The following is a 16,899-nucleotide window of genomic DNA, read 5'->3' on the forward strand; positions in this document are numbered from 1 at the left end:
GGTGGAGATCACCTCTCGCCGTCCCAACTCACTGATTTAACGAAATTACAGGCCGACGTCTTCTCGCCCCTACCGGGCCGTACAAACCTGATTCAGCACCATATCGAGACCGAGCCAGCCGTGGTAGTTCGCAGCCGGCCGTATCGCTTACCTGAGCACAAAAAAAGTAGTTCAGGCTGAATTAGGCGCTATGCTTGACATGGGGGTAATAGAAGAATCCAACAGTAACTGGGCGAGCCCAATAGTTTTAGTTCCGAAAACGGACGGCTCAGTCCAGTTCTGTGTGGATTATCGCAAGGTGAATGCTGTGTCGAAATTTGACGGGTATCCAATGCCGCGGGTTGATGAGTTGCTTGATCAGCTAGGCACGGCTCGTTTTTATTCGACATTGGACTTAACAAAGAGCTATTGGCAGATCCCCTTGTCTCCATTATCCAGAGAAAAGACAGCTTTCACAACGCCGTTTGGATTACACCAATTTGTTACCCTTCCGTTTGGATTGGCTCATCCTCCTTACATTGTCTTTTTATTGTTGTTTGTATAACTGTTGCAAATAAACATACATTTTATATTTTAAAAAAGTTTTTAAAATATGCTATATAATATGTAAAAGATAATATATATAAAATAAAATAAAATGTATATTGATTTTATGTCGGCATCAATCAGTGAATCTGCTGACGGACACATGCTGCGCTGACACGGGAAGATCCCAGCTGAAGATAATAAGGAAATAATGTCGCTCCATTTGCCAAGTGCATTCCTAACCACTACATAATGACATCCACATGCTCTGCTCACTCCAAAGTCCCCACTCCAAGGGTTTAAGGATGATCACTTCCACTAGGAATTTGCCCGGGAACCGTTCGGTACCAAAACTAACACCGGCACATCCCTATTGCTAACAATTGTCTCCTCTAGAGTTTTATAACATATCTCAACAAGGTCTCAACTGAGGCTCAAGTTTGTCTTGACACTGAATCTGCATTCAGTAGTCAAAGAGTTCAATATGAAGTCAAATGTCTCGACAAATTCCAAAAAAAACATTCAAACTAATAGAAAAACAATCTAATCTTTTTAGTTTATCTTCTACAGAAAAGAGATGCAGTGGAGATAATATAGAGACTTTTGCTTTCAATAAATCTCCTGCTTCTCTGATTCTTCTGCTGAGCAAAAGACCCTATCCTTTCTCCTACAGTTTCAACATAGATCTCAACAATGTCTCAAACTGTGCTCAGATTTGCCAAGAAAGGCTTTCATGCAAAAATTTCAATATGATCTCAACTATTTCTCTTTATGTTCTTTATAATTTCAAACATCTGCCATCAATCAAAGCTGAATCTTATATGACACATAATTGAACTCGATTATTAAGTCTCCTGAGCTATGAAAGCGCCACCTCTGAACAATACAATGCTTTTCTAGATATCAGGACATGACATGTCATGCACATGAAAATACAGTGCTGGTTGTGCAAGAATTTTGACATATTATGTTTCACAGATTGCGAATGCAAATCACACTGCGTGAGATGTTATCGGCTGTATTTTGCATGTGCACCCGTATTTTGTTATAATGCATTCGGGGTGTAATTTGAGTGCCCATGCAGAAAGCAGCCCTGCAGATGACTGACTCAGCATGTAGCCTTAAAAAGTGCCTGTACATTAAGGCTAATGAGAAGAGGCTTTGACTTCCTTTTAATCTGCTTAAGTAAAGCATGGCCTCCAATGTGAGGAATATCTACTCTTAAGGCTAACATTCTCCTCCTGTCATGTGCATCACAATGTGATTACCACAACAAAGACCTTAGAGAACAAAATGTAATTTTTCTTGAAAACAAGTGTATGCATTGCTGTATAGAACCGCTGTATAATTCTTCATATGCATGTATATATTGAACAATTTGAAGTGTTTCTCAATCAAAAATAAATATATTCTTTTGGTTCCTTCATATTACTTTTACTTTGATATGGTAATTACATAATTAACTTTTTTATTTATATAATAAATATAATAGTTTGTATATTCTTACCTTTTAAGAAGTAATCAATGAGTGACAGCAAGAGTTCTTGTTGCCAGGGCAACATTGGCTCCCACAGGCTTTTCAGGCAGGTCATGTGACCAGCAGCTTTGACGTCACAGTGTAAGGCAGTTTGGTGCTCTGAACTAAGCTGCGGGTGAGTCTTGTGGAGTTTGTCGTTTGGAGCTGCTGGTTGCATCAAAGCTTGTTCCTGATACCTGTGGCTGTTTACCCGTACTGAGGCCACACCAACGCCTCTTCCCTGCAGAACACCCTGGGTTATGGCCATCTAAAGTCTCCCGGCACAGCACCAGAACAACCACCTGAGGTGAGTTCTATCGTTTCTGTGCATGTTTGCAGTTTTTCTAGCAGGTGAACTCTCAGTGCTGGTGTATGCTGGCCATGCACTGTCAGAGGACGAGAAATTGAAAAAAGACTACTGAGATTTTGGGGTATTTTGTGAGGTTCGGATGAAAGGAAGCAAGCTGTTGCTTGAACATGCACCGATCTGAACTCCGTGATGACAGATCTGTGTGGAGAATGAAGGTTTGGTTTTACTCCAATCTCTTCTTTATCCACTGAGAAACCTGGAACTGCTACTGACCTGAGTGGATTTTAGACCATTTGGCTTTGGATAAATCCTGGAACATAAGGCTTAGAGGAGGGACTGATTTCACAAGAGGAACAGAGTCTGATCACCTAAACAAGACCAGATCATCTGAGTTACATTACATGCACTTTAAAGTGCCATGTAGACAGTATAATATACTACAGTTTTTTTGAAACCAGAATTAGAGAAGCAATTTTCACTCAGAAATTTCTAGTAAATGATACAATCAATCACAAAGTAATGACAAGCCACATTGAATGTTCACGCAATTTTCAAGTTTGAAATAGTTTATATATATATAGTTTAATTTACAGGTTTTATTTACTTTGAAAGAAACATTATAGTATAGCCGACAGGTAAAGTCTTCCTCAGGATTTTGATTCACCCTTCAATTTTTCGCTTGAGTTCACTTCAGATAGACCATGTAATTAACATAAGTTCATCAATTCAAATTTAAAACGCCTAAAAAAAAGTCAGACAATGTCTGTGCAAACATTTTAATGCATATGCAAAGACACACTGCAGTTATAACATCTCTATTGTTTTGAAGTCACATGGATTTATGTGAAAGAGGAAATGAGCCTTTTGCTCTAAATGACTTAATTCTTATTATTAAGCGGTTGGTCATTACCACACTGAAAAATAGAAGAGGAATTAGATAAAGTCAGTTGAAGTATGACTGGGAACTCAGGTTAAGTGGCAAACTTGTTTTCAGAACACTAAACAAAACATCTCAGGTTGCAGGAAGTTGTTGAGACACTCTTTTTTTCACCCTTTGCATTGTTGTGGCATGCATTTAGGTTACACTTCAGTGTTTCAGATCTGACATGCTGTTCAGAAAGCACACATAATTCTCAGACAGGGTTCTTGAGAAGACACAAGTGGGCGCTTGGAAAAATGTGACGGTCTATGGGGATGTGGAAACAGATGTTCGGCTTTGTGGGAGAGTTTAGTAAAGCCCCTGAGAGAAGGAGAGAAATAAAGAGAGGTAGAAAGGGAAATGTAGAAAGGGAGAGGGGAGTGTCTGTTCAGAAAACTTCCTGTGAAGAGCTGCCGACATACAGAGCTGATCTAGAGAGGGAAGAAAGGAGCAAAGAAAGCTGGCGACATCACAGGGTCCTACAGGTGAAACTCAAGTGCATCTTTTACATCGAGGTGGGTCAGAAAATGAATGTTACTGTCATCTTTGACTGTATTTAGTTTATAGGGCTTTTTTCTTTGAAAACGCTATATATATCTATTCAATTCAAGCAGTCTGTGCGAAGTTGACATGACATATGAGACAGTACACTGTTAAAAAACAAAGGTTCGAAAAAGGGGTTTTGGTAGCAATTCCACTGAAGAAATATTTTGGAAAAGAGCCTTTCAAAGAACCCTTCGGGGAACAGAAAGAATCATTTTTTCTTAATGTTTAAGAAAGATATAAAACATTTAAAATCATCTAAAGAGTCTTTTACCTCTATAAAGAATCTGGAAGTGGAATGGAAATGTCCCATGGATGTTAAAGGATCTATATCTTTTATAAAAATAAAAAATAAAATACAGTTATTTTATTACTGTAATTGTTATATCTTGATGTTGGCAACCCAACAACAAAATAAAAGAAAAAGGACATAATATTAAGGTATTAGATGCCTAAGTTTATCAAGTAGACTGGATGCAGAGATTTACAGATGTAATGTTTGGTTTGGGATCATCAGAGTATTATGTCCAGTGCTGTCCATTAAAGTCTAATATTTAATAGTGCACCTCATAAGAGTGTAAATATGAAGTGAACACTTTCAGCTTTAGTATAAAGGTGGTAAAAATATACTGTGACTTGTCTCGCTTATAAAATGCTTCATTAGATCCTGAGTGCGTTTGAATCTTTTGTGGAGCGTGTTTGGATTGACTCTTGCGAGGACTGTGTGTATTGTAATGAGGCTGAGGGTAGAGTTATTCCTGTAATTTTCAGCTCAAGCGTGTACATTCACAGTGACAGCAGCTGAGAACGGTGATGTGCACTTTGTAATGAGCTGTTGTGTCGAGCGATAGTGATTTTACACTCGAGTTCCTCTACGTTCAATTTGTGTGCATTGAGGCTGTAATGTAAAGGCATTTCCTGTTTCTGTTCCTCATGTGAAGTCTCCCGTCACGATCGCTGTAATCGACCACGACTTCAAACTGTAAACGCTACGAAAAAATGTTTCCAAAAATAGGGGCTTTGCAAATATTTAGACTAAGAGGAGTAGTGCAGGAATTGTTTTGAGGAATCGTGGCTCTCGATGGCGTTTGGTGCTGCTCTCACACAAGGATGGAGGATTGTGTGGAGGTCAAGCAAGGATACTTTACAAGCAGTTAGCGCTTTTAGACTGACATTTGAACTTTGGAGATTTGCATTTGAACTAGACAAAAACGCTTCATGTCAAAAGTCTGGGTATTAATAAAGAGCTGTTTTTTTCAGACAGGAAATATGAACCGTTAACGACCTCAGTACTGGAAAAAAAATAAAAATGTCAGCTGAGACGAGTGTGTGATATTTATAACTACTTCCAAGTACATTCACAGAATTTTTCTCATACAAGCGAAACATTAAGGAGGTCATTTTCCTCTAGCTTTCGGCTGCTTATACCTGCACAAATGTTAATCAAACGTGTTTCTCTCATTTACAAGTCCACACTTTAGTGTTTTGAAAGCATTTAGTGAAGGCAAAGATTTTAGCAGAGGTCGCACCATTTCAGCCGAGGCCTGTAAATCCTCTTTTAAAGAAACAGAAGCATCCATGCAGAATTCAAGCTTATTTGAAAAACTTCTAGTCTTTTAATTATCAAGGGTTCATTTTATAACGCATGCTTTATTTCATCTGTGTACTATTGGGTGTTCTTGAGGTTGCAGATGAATGTCTCAAAACGATCGTGATTTTGACTTTCAAAAGTAAGTGTATTCTTTATCGCCGAGACCTGGTATGGGATATTTAGTGGCCCTTACATAACAGACATGAGTCTATATTTATACTGGAGATTAGCCCTGCAGAACCTCGAGTTAATCCTGCAAAGACACCGAGAGAGATTGGGAGGGAAAGTTAGTTAGCTCAAGGAAATTAAATTAATGTGTTAGTTAAAGGAAAGTGTTTGATGTGTTGTGTGTTCTGTGCAGTCAGTGCAGATTTCACAGTAACACTTCAGTTTAGGGACACTGTTAGCTAGTTGCTAATTAGCATGCGTATTACTAGCCTACTGCCTGTTTTTATAAAGCACAAATTAATGTCTCATTGTGCATGACCATACTTTAGATCCCTACCACACTGCTAAACCTAACAGTTATCTATTAATAAGCAGCAAATTAAGAGTTTATTGAGGCAAAAGACATAGTTAATAATTGGTCCTCAAACTAAAGTGTGACTGATTTCAGATTTTATATATGTCTATATTAATATTTTTGGTTGTATCACTTATGAGTAAATCATGCTAAATGAGATTGAAATGCTTAAACTGCCCCCAAGGGCATTTTCCCATATATATATATATATATATATATATATATATATATATATATATATATATATATATATATATATATATATATATATATATATATAAAATTTATTTTTTTATTTTTTTCTCCAACTTTATAAAATGGGCCACACTTTATTTTATTTTCTATTATTTTTACATAATAGTTTTAATGAACTATTATGACTTTTTTCCTCGATAAACTCCTGATCACTGTTTAGAAATTAGTCGTTAAGTTTAGGTATTAACAAATGGCCAATATGCTATTAATCTGCATGCTAATAATCAGCTAGTTAATAGTGAGAATTGGTCCCTATGCTAAAGCGATAACATAAATTGAGTTTGAATGTGTGAAAATCTTGTGCTATGCTCATGTTTACTGGTGTTCGGTGAATTTTCAGAGGCAAAATCCAGTCATTTCAACAGGAATCTCCCCATGCAGATTTCCCTGCAGGTTCATGTTGTTCACAAAAAGTCACTGTGTTGACCACCAGAAAGTGCCTTCCATAGACTATCGATAATTGACCATTTTTATTATTTTTTTGCAATCAAATTGTGCTGACATATGCTTTGTTTAATCTATCAATACATCCGAGTAGAATAATGAGACCAATGTGTTGCTTATTTCAGCTGTGCTTATTTTTGTTGGAGACACAGAAAAAAAAACAGATAATATGGAAAAATTGCGTCTGAAATATAAATACATTTTTGTTTAGTAACTGTTATATTTGATATGGCTTAACCATATCAGATGTTGATGTAAATATATATCATGCAGGAGCATTTTTGTTTAGTTTTTTTTTACTCCATTTCTTGAATTGTGAAGGCACTCTTATTAATTTCCCTCCCTAGGTGCGACTGCATTATTTTACAAAGGACAACTTGAACTACTGCAAATTCAAAACTGCAATTCTTAATCAGCATTTTTGTGCTTTCCAGTAGAAAATATACAAACCCTTAAATCAAGATCAAACGCTGAATGTGTAGAGACTGTTTTAATCATTTAATTTATTTATTAATGATTATTTCATGTTATTATTTCCAAAAGTTGACATTTTAAAACCTGCGGTATCCCAACATGCGAAAAAATAGTTGAGACTTAAACTAAACATTTATAACTAAGACATAAGTCGATGTGGCGTGAATTTGGTGTTAGCATAGCGCAGATGTCATGTGCAGATTGAGGTGAGCAGATGAGCCACAGAAACCGACAGTCGTGCAAGGGATGGCATACAGTTAATGGCTATGTGTGCGACACATGAAACTCATAACTAAACATTAATCATTGATCCTGATTCATTCTCGCTATCACGATCTTTCCCCTCGACTGTAATTTTAGCATGCAGTCCACTTATTGAACAAAGCAATGTAAATGCAGCGCTATAGATGACTGTAGATGTGAAGGAAATTTCCACATTGACTAGATGTGCCCATGATAACTCACAGAAAGCTGTTGTTTCTTGCAGTTAACACTTGCTGTGTGTTTATTTTGGCGTGCTTGGGAAAGAACAAGGAAACTATGAGAGCATTTGATGAGTTTCTCATTTCGTAGCCCCCTCACAAAGATGAATGCAGCACTGACATTTTCCACAGTCATAGTTCAGTTTCGGAGCTTGAGGTTTCATGAAGCCCCTGTGGTTATAAAGGGTGGGGGAAATGGAGGTATCAACCTTTGTAACACATGACACACAGCCCTTCCTGTCGTGTTCATTTGTGAGACCACTCATGTGAGAATATTCATCTCTATCAATCTGACGGCTCATGCTTTTGTAAGTCACATGACATTCCCTTCATGAATAAGTCCATGGGTGTTGTAGGATTTGTCTGAGCTCTGATGCTCCTCTGGGAGACCGACTGACAGGGTTTGAGTTCAGCTTGCAACATTTGCTCCACGCATTCTGTTTGTTTGTTTGTTTGTTCCTCGTGATTAGTTTTATAAGGATTTTCTTAACTTCTAACTTGTTTACTTTTTGTCTTGTCCAATAAAATATTTATTTATGCAGTGAAGATCTTAAGATCCAGTAAAATAACTAAACAACCTGTAAACATCATCCTTTAAACATCATATTTATCTATTCATTAATTAATTCAGTGCTTAAATAAATAAATAAATAGTTTTTTTGTCAGAAATAGCTAAACATCCTTTAAACTACTGCATAGTCATATTTTCATATATCACATCATGAAACAGTTTTTTCTTTCTTTATCCCATTGGTCAACATTATTCTTTTAGTCTTATATCCACAGTATTTATTAATATTTTCAATATCTTTTATTTTTTTATTTCTGTTTAGCTTTTATTTATTCTAATGTTAGTACTTCCTCTGAAATGTATTTCATTTCTGTTAGTTGCCGGTTTAGTTTTTCTCTCTTTTTTTTTCTTTTTTTTAAATCTAATATTAATTATTTTATTTCAGCTTTATTTCAAATACCATTTTTTATGTATTTAATTTAGTTACGGTTTAGTACAGTAAACCCTATGTACACACGTTGGTTCTCATAACCAGTCTCTGGTTTCTAAACATAGTTGAGCTGATGAAAACAGATGGATCGGTGGGTTGATGTGTCACCTGTCCTCGGGACATCAGTGTCCACCTGGGTCTTATGTAAGCATGACGTCTCTGCGGGGCGATTGGAGGCTCTAAGAGTCTTAGGGTTAATTAGACATAGAGATCTTTGACTTAGAGTCCAAGAACATCAGTGATCCACGAGCCAGCGGCTCTGCTTTATAAACACAGACTAAGCTCAGGGTCCCGAGAACACGGCCTGTCCTGAGGAGGATCAGAGGTGATGTCACTGACCATGGAGGATGGAACCTAATACAGATGGTGCATATCCATTAACCAATTAAACTCTGATTGATCACAATGCTTTTATCCACGCATTCATCCACAGCGGCGGCCAGAAAGTCTGGCCTGCTGTGCTTTGGTGCTCAGTGGGTGTATTTATTTGACCAAAAATGTGCAGTATTGTGCAATATCATTTAAATTATTTAAAAATAACTTTTGAATGTTATTGTGAAATGTAATTTCAGCCTCATTCCCACTTCAGCACCAGTCTTCAGAGTCACATGATCCTTCAGGAATCAGTATAATATGATGATTCGCTGATGAAGAAACATTTCTGATCATTATCAATGTTGAAAACAGCTGTGCTGATTAATATTATTGTGAGTAAAAATATTATTGAAATTAAGGAAAAAGTTCTAAAGAGCAGCATTTATTTGAAATAAAAATGATTTCATAAATAAGACATTATATACTTATATAAAATGTAAATAAATACTTAAAAAAGTTTACTGACCCCACATTTAAACAGGTATTTAAATTGAATCAAGAAAGTGGCCAATCAAAATGATTATCAAGGTATTGTTGTTATTTTTAGTCACATTTACATATTTTCTTACATACATTTCCAAAAGTGGAAAGAGCTCTTACTGACTGCCGTGATGAATACCTTCAAAACTAGCTGGCAGACATTTGCCTAATTCATTTCACCACCAGTCTGGTTTCACCGTTTATGACTGATGGTTTCCTACAAGCACATACTGTAAGTGAGAGAGAAACAGATGTGGCACAGATAACAGAAACGTGAGCTTCTTTAGATCTGTTCGAATGGGACTCTTTTCACATCGTTTTGTTAAAGAAGAGATGAATAAACACACTATATATAGCGTGGAGCTGGATGGACACATGCGCTACGTGAGGAGCAGTGAAAGGCAAACTGATGGACTGCTTCCTGTTTACAAGAGGAGTTCAGTTTCTCCATCGCTCAATCTCCCCAGTGTTGTCTTTGTCCCCCATCACTCTCATCTAGAACGAGTCGCTGTGTCTCACATAAATATAATGCACGGAAAAATGACTTAATTTAGAATAATTTTACTTGATTGAGCATCTCCTTGCTATAGCCTATTAAAACCAACCATGCAAAAACATCCATTTTATAGAAATACGCTAATATATACTTTCAAGATCATATATGTGTAGGACTGCAGGCACGTGGGGTTTTCATGAGAGATTTGTTTGCACCAGGAAATGATTCGGGTGCAGCTGCACACACACACACACACACACACAGATGAGAGCATCACTGTGGTCTACCAATGGAAAGTTCAGTTGACAGATGGGAAAAGGAAGAGAAATTTTAGATGTGTGGCAGATATGTGTGCTTTGCATATATAATAGTAGGTTCACAGCGAGGGACTCGTCCCGTCATGGTTTAGCCATGGCGTGCGTATGTTTACTGCAGAGCTCCTGAGACTTCACAGAGAATGCTATCTTTGCCTCCAAAACAAATCCTTCAGGGGAATAGATGTGAAGATGTGTTGATTTAAAGAGACAGTACCAATACTTACCAAGAAAAGGCAAGTAATAATACAAATTCAAAAGGCACATTGAATTACATGTGACGTTTTGAAAGACTGAAACTGTATTTTCTCATAAAATGTACTCTTATATTGTTTGTTTAAGTTTACAGTGTATACAGTTTTAAATTGTGTGTGGATAGAATCAGATCAGGACATTGATCTTAGAAAATGTTGATTTTGTGGAAATCTTTGAATGTCAGACTTTTGGTATCTTGGCAAATCTGAGCACAGTGAAGATAAGAGATCCTAACAGTTCTTCTCTTCACCTGTAGTTGAAGCCACACCGTCAGCATGGGAAAGCAGAACAGCAAGCTCCGTCCCGAGGTGATACAGGACCTGCTGGAAAACACCGACTTCACTGAGCATGAGATCCAGGAGTGGTACAAGGGCTTCCTGCGGGACTGTCCCAGCGGCGCGCTCAGCATGGAGGAATTCAAGAAGATCTACGGCAACTTCTTCCCCTATGGAGACGCGTCAAAGTTTGCCGAGCACGTCTTCCGAACCTTCGACGCCAATGGAGACGGAACGATAGATTTCAGAGAGTTCATCATCGCCCTGAGCGTCACGTCGCGCGGCCGTCTGGACCAGAAGCTGAAGTGGGCCTTCAGTATGTACGATCTGGACGGGAACGGATACATAAGCAAGGCCGAGATGCTGGAGATCGTACAGGTGTGTGTCTGAGTGTGACTCTCTCGGTTGAAGCCTTACAGATGTCTCCTGACAAAGTTAGAAATCCTGTTTCCTCCGTGATGAGGTACTATTAGATTGAGGAACGTTTACAGGAAAAGCAAAGTCATTCATTTTCATTAAGAAAATGTATCATTTGGAGAGATGCATGTGACAATGCAACACTCTAAAACCTAAAAGTCAAACTTAAGTTAATTTCACTCAAATAAAGTTCATTGCATTAATAGAAAAAGTAATGTGGACTCAGTAGCTGATTATATTAAGCAGAACTCAAACTAAATGAGTTACAGATTTCTCTTTCCCAGCATGCTTTGCTTCTTCAGAATCTGCAAGGAGAAGTAAATGTTGAAGTTAAATGCTATTTTATGTGTTTTTGCACAAGATTAATGTATGGTGAGATCTATTAGTGTTTATTGCTGTTATTAGGGGTGGGCAATATGGAAAAAATATCATATCACTTTTTTGTTAAATTTTTTTAAGGAAAATAGCAATTCACTATTTTATCACGATTCTTTGTTGCGCTGGTTTTAATAATTTTGCAAGTTGTCTGAGCAGTGCAGCCAAATTAATTTCCCTATTTAGAAAAACAAAGCATTACAAGATGCACTTTACAAATGCACATAATATACAAATAAAACAAACAGTGTATATTTCAGGTACAGTAGGTGTATTTAGCAGTAGCATTCAAGAAACTGAATGAACAAATATGAAATATTAAACTCCAAAACCTCGCTGGCTGTGCTGATTTACTGTAGCAGGTCTAGTGTCTCGTGGCACAAGTTGACACAGAAAGTGGCGATTCTCTTCAGTAAATCAGATCAGCAGGGTTCACGCGTCACATTTTTGGTAATGGTATGGTTCACTTGGATCCTCAGCCGAGGTGGTACTCAAAAAAGTACCAGGTACTGTATACAGTAAAAGCGAGCCGTGCCGTGCCAAATCATACAATGCAAAAGCGTTAGACTGCTGTCACTTTAAGACACGCATCATCCGCTTTTTTCTCAGCTGTTTACTTTCACTTTAGACACAATCAACTATTATTACAGGGAAACCTTATGAGTTTTTGACAGTTTTAGTGCAATCAGACGTGAAAGATAACTTAGCCCAGTAATCAGGCCCTGTTTGACAGGATTTTGTTGTAGAAAATCATTGTTCAGTAGGCTTTATTGAGATACATTAACAGTACTCATGACTCTTGGTTCCTGAACTTATATAGCATATTTCAGTGAATAATATGGCAAATCAGAAATATCAAACTGCCTCTAGGAAATGTCTGGTTATTGACTTGTGTCTTATTACCTTGTTTTTTAGACCAGAAAAAAAACAGCAATTTTCAGTTACGCGTGATGTTTTGCTCAATTAGGGAGAGTTGAGTGCAGCGGGTAATTACTTTTAGCTCGTATTTAGGCAAATATCACGCTGTTGGAGCAATTGGTGACTTCCTAAGTCGACTTCCCAAGTGCACTCTCTGAATCTGACAACTGAGTGCAAGCAAATGGCTGTAATTTCCTTTTTCAGGCCATTCATTTCTTGGAAAAAGCAATCGCTATGGTTGCTTTGAAAGCTATGAACCGACAGCTCCAATTCCAAATCATACCCAGAGTCCTCTCATTTTCTCTAATGAGATTTAATGTCTACTTGGACCTTAACAGCATCACAGCTGCACTCCCAAACAAAAAAAAGATAATTCTAATCCACAGAGCTAGAAAATTCTATAGCAGCACTGTATGTATTATTTCTCCAACAAAACAACACTAGAATGCAATGCAACGATTGTATTCTAGACGACTCCGTCATGGAAGAATAAAAGTTGATTATAAATATAGTTATGCTTGTTAGAGGACTGTGTTATTAGCTTAGCAACATGCTAAAGCCAAACTTCTGAAATTAATTGTGAGCTGAGTTTTCGTTGCAAGGTCACAGCAACAGTGAGGAAGATGTTAACAAGTGTTCCTGTAGCTCAATTGGTAGAGCACTGCGTTATCAAGCGCAAGTTTGGGGGTTTGATTGCCCGGGAACACATGATATGTAAAAATTGATAGCCTGAATGCACTTGTAAGTCGCTTTGGATAAAAGCGTCTGCTAAATGCACAAATTAAAAAAAAATAATTTACATTTTATCTTTGATGTTGTCTTCCTCAGGCCATCTATAAGATGGTTTCTTCAGTGATGAAGATGCCAGAGGACGAGTCCACACCTGAGAAACGCACGGATAAGATCTTCCGCCAGATGGACACCAATCGTGATGGTGAGCTTCCTTTACTCTTGTGAGAAAGAAGTGCACTTAAGTGTATTGAATGCACTCTTTATTTTAAAAAAAAATATTTAATTGAAACAAAAGTCCACTTAAGTGCATTTAAAGAAAGGCACTTTCATGACTGTTTCTTAACACACTAAAGTAGACTTTTAATTAAGAAATGCACAAGAAGTGCATTTAAAATAATCTTTTGTTGTGTTTTAAAGAAGTGCACTTATCTTGACGCGTTGACTAACATGCTAAAGCACATGCGAAGCTCTTGATTATAATTTTAACTGGAGTGTGTTATTCGATATAATAACATTTGAGGTTATTTGTTGATGAAATTACATTGCATATTACAGGTGTTTAATTACATATAAAAAGAATATTCATGTCATACATGTTTCACAGAAATAACAAAGTCTATTTTAGTTTATCATAAGTGCTTGTCAGTTCATTCAGAAGTACACAGATATGGCAGTATCATATTTCAAAGATAATAATATTACTTATGGAATTACATATAAATGTAATGTCCTTACGTTCTACATAAGTGGGTAAAACACTCTAAAGTTCACTAATTGCATTTAATGTAAATTTACACTATAATACATCTTGATTTAATTGTAAACATACACTAAAGTGTCCAAAACCTTTACATGCACAAGTATGTTAATTCTGCAATATGTATTCTTTTTAAGTGAACTTACTAGGGTAATTATATTAAGATTAAGGGGACTCACAAAAGTCAGGCATTGGTAAAGATTTATTGCATTTCACTTGTTGCTAAAAAAATTGCTTTAAATATGCAAGTGCTTTCGAATGGTTAACTGACCCATGCCAATCAGCCAAATCCTGGTTATTTTTGACCTTTGACCCTGTGTTGTTCCTCAGGTAAGCTGTCACTTGAAGAGTTTGTAGAGGGTGCTAAGAACGACCCATCGATCGTGCGACTGTTGCAGTGTGATCCCAGCAGTGCGGGACAGTGAATCAGCAGTGTCTCACAACCTCTCTTACACAAGTCTTTTCTCCTTCCAACATCAGCAGAGCACGGACTCCAAACCACATCCCCATCTCAGTGTCTGTGGGTGTCCCTCTGAACATCCATTCATCTCCCACAGACACGCACTGGGGAACAGTGAAAACCAGTCATACAGAGATCATACACACTAAGAAGCTTGTGTTCAATTCTCTCTCTCTGGTTATTCAGTTCCTCATATAAAGCTTTTTTTTGCAATTTAACACAACAGGCAGTGATGCTAGTGACATTTGACGTTTGGTACTGAAATAAATCCCCTCCAAAAGGGCTTTAAATATTAAAAGGGAGTCGAAGCAAACTTTTCCAAGCATGCAAAATGCACCAGATAATTTAACACTCCAAAATATAATTTATTTAATAGTTATTTTCAAGAATTTAATACATTTAACAAATGTTATTTCTAGTGTTCCTAGTGTTTCAGTTCCATTGAGCATAAACATCTATTTAAAAGAGGCTCTTGGATGACATATCAGGTTTTATACTTGAGTTTTTTTTTTTTTTTACATGTATTGCATTATGATGTCAGAGCCTGATTCTTAAGGGGTGGTTTTAATGAGCATCAGTATAACCTTTCAAACTAAATAATAATAATTCTTTAAAAATATATTTTTTACATATTTGTTAAACCTGTCATTATGTCCTGACAGTAGAATATGAGACAGATAATCTGTGAAAAAAATCAATGTCCTCTGGCTCCTCCCAGTGGTCCTATTGCCATTTGCAGTTACTCACCGCTCCCGGTAAGAAAACAACCAATCAGAGCTGCTGTCCGTAACTTTGTTTGTGTTTTCAAAATTTAGAAAAATATATATAATAAGCGAGTACACCATGAATCCATTTCCCAAACCGTATTTTTAGCTTGTCCTGAATCACTAGGGTGCACCTATAATAAGTGTTTATATTCGGACTATTTTAGATTGCTTCGGGGGTACCGCGGCGGAGTAACCCAGTACCTTTGTGATTCTTCATAGACATAAACAGAGAGAAGTAGTTCCGGCTACGACGTTCTTCCGCAAGACGCAAGCAGTTCTGTTTATTAACCGCTAGAGCGTCAAAAGTTACCTACCGCAGCTTTAATACTCACTTGCATAGGACTGACGATAACAAAAAAGTTGGAAAATATCATGAAACTAATAAATATTTTTTATAAGGACAACAATATTAATCTTGCTGCCTCAAAAGAGGCATGAAAAAGTATTAGACAAAAAAAAGTGTGGAAATAAAAATGTATGAAACGGCTGTTTTTATTGAAATATGCCATTTTTTTGTTTTGTTTCAAATAATCATGTGTACAGTAAAAGCCTATGTACTATGTAGGACTGTGACAATGAACAGCGAAGACCACACGATACTACGCACACGCACGACGGACCATGAACCCCCTGCAGCATTTACTGTCTTCAGCTTTCCAGCCACTTTCTACTCCCACCTCGATTCAGTCAGTCAGTGATTCATCTTCTGCCCACACCATCAGCTGTGAACAAATACTACAGCTTAGCTAGTGTAAGTACTATTTAAACGTGACTGAATCTTGGCCTTAGTATTCGGTTCAGGTCTCTATTTTTATATCCGGCTCAGATCATTTTGCACGTTGTGGATCTTCACCTCAAACTGAATGTATTCTCTGCATCTCCTGGGACGTTCTGTACATTTCAGGATGAATGTGTGTGTGTATGTGTATGTGCTATGTATATAAAGCTTTTTGAGTTCTCGTGTGTTTGTTCAGTGTTCGTCTATGCATACCGTGCGTTTCACTCAGCACTTGTGAGCATGCAGTCATGTAAAATGTTCATATGTAGGAATATTTCTACACAATCTCAGGGTTAGAGGTGACCGTGTAAGTGGATGGCATATGCTTTTCGTGTATTGCAAATCTGTAGTCCATTTATAAATACACAGACACTCGCTCACGTGTAGGTCACATCATATCTGAGGAGATGGAGAGACTCTCTCATAAAAAATAAAAACTGTTTAGCATTTCATTTCTAAACCACACAAGACAGCAACATGTGGTCAAGTGCCAAACGCAGATTGAATATATATGGCGAAACAAACAGTGTTCTGTCAGTGTAAGCTGTGCGACTAAACGTTTGTCATCATCATTTTGTAGATTTTATATAACCTGTACATGGTGTGGGGGTAGATATTACGAACACATGCATCTGTTTTGGTTTTATCATAAATAAAAGAAAAGAAAATGTTTTTGTGTCTGAGGGTCTTGCATGAATATTACTCAGTTATTAACCCAGGATCAGTTGTAACTCTGGATAAAAAAGATATTCTCATTAACCTAAAGGGTTAAAAGTGGCCATAACTCAAGGTTAAAGGAACAGTCAGTTCACCCAGAAATGAAAGTTTGCTGAAAATGAACATATAAGATGTAGATGAGTTTGTTAATGTAGAAATGTAGCATTGCATCACTTGGTCACCGATGGATGGGTGCCGTC

General features: G+C 37.2%; 1 protein-coding gene across 3 annotated transcripts; it reads left to right on the plus strand.

Annotated features, from left to right (window-relative positions):
- The first annotated feature begins 2,175 nt into the window (after window positions 1–2,175).
- On the plus strand, window positions 2,176–16,654 carry LOC127935593 (neurocalcin-delta B). Of its 3 annotated transcripts, none has more exons than XM_052533601.1 (4): window positions 2,176–2,348; window positions 10,760–11,156; window positions 13,317–13,422; window positions 14,308–16,654. In XM_052533601.1, the coding sequence occupies exons 2-4, from the start codon at window positions 10,779–10,781 to the stop codon at window positions 14,400–14,402; spliced, it is 579 nt and encodes a 192-aa protein (XP_052389561.1). In that variant the 5' UTR covers window positions 2,176–2,348; window positions 10,760–10,778; the 3' UTR covers window positions 14,403–16,654. The 3 variants fall into 3 exon arrangements, with proteins under 3 accessions (XP_052389561.1, XP_052389562.1, XP_052389563.1); XM_052533602.1 differs by lacking the exon at window positions 2,176–2,348 and adding an exon at window positions 3,576–3,785; XM_052533603.1 differs by lacking the exon at window positions 2,176–2,348 and adding an exon at window positions 10,304–10,484.
- Window positions 16,655–16,899: the final 245 nt, after the last annotated feature.

This window comes from Carassius gibelio, chromosome A19, assembly GCF_023724105.1.
Source record: "Carassius gibelio isolate Cgi1373 ecotype wild population from Czech Republic chromosome A19, carGib1.2-hapl.c, whole genome shotgun sequence".
NCBI classification, from domain to species: domain Eukaryota; kingdom Metazoa; phylum Chordata; class Actinopteri; order Cypriniformes; family Cyprinidae; genus Carassius; species Carassius gibelio.

What these genes read in the sequence shown, in the direction of transcription:
- LOC127935593 (XM_052533601.1), top strand. Translation starts at nt 10,779, where the DNA reads ATGGGAAAGCAGAACAGCAAGCTCCGTCCCGAGGTGATACAGGACCTG. An exon ending in AGATGCTGGAGATCGTACAG is followed by an intron (nt 11,157 to 13,316) that starts GTGTGTGTCTGA and finishes TGTCTTCCTCAG; the next exon opens with GCCATCTATAAGATGGTTTC. An exon ending in GATGGACACCAATCGTGATG is followed by an intron (nt 13,423 to 14,307) that starts GTGAGCTTCCTT and finishes GTTGTTCCTCAG; the next exon opens with GTAAGCTGTCACTTGAAGAG.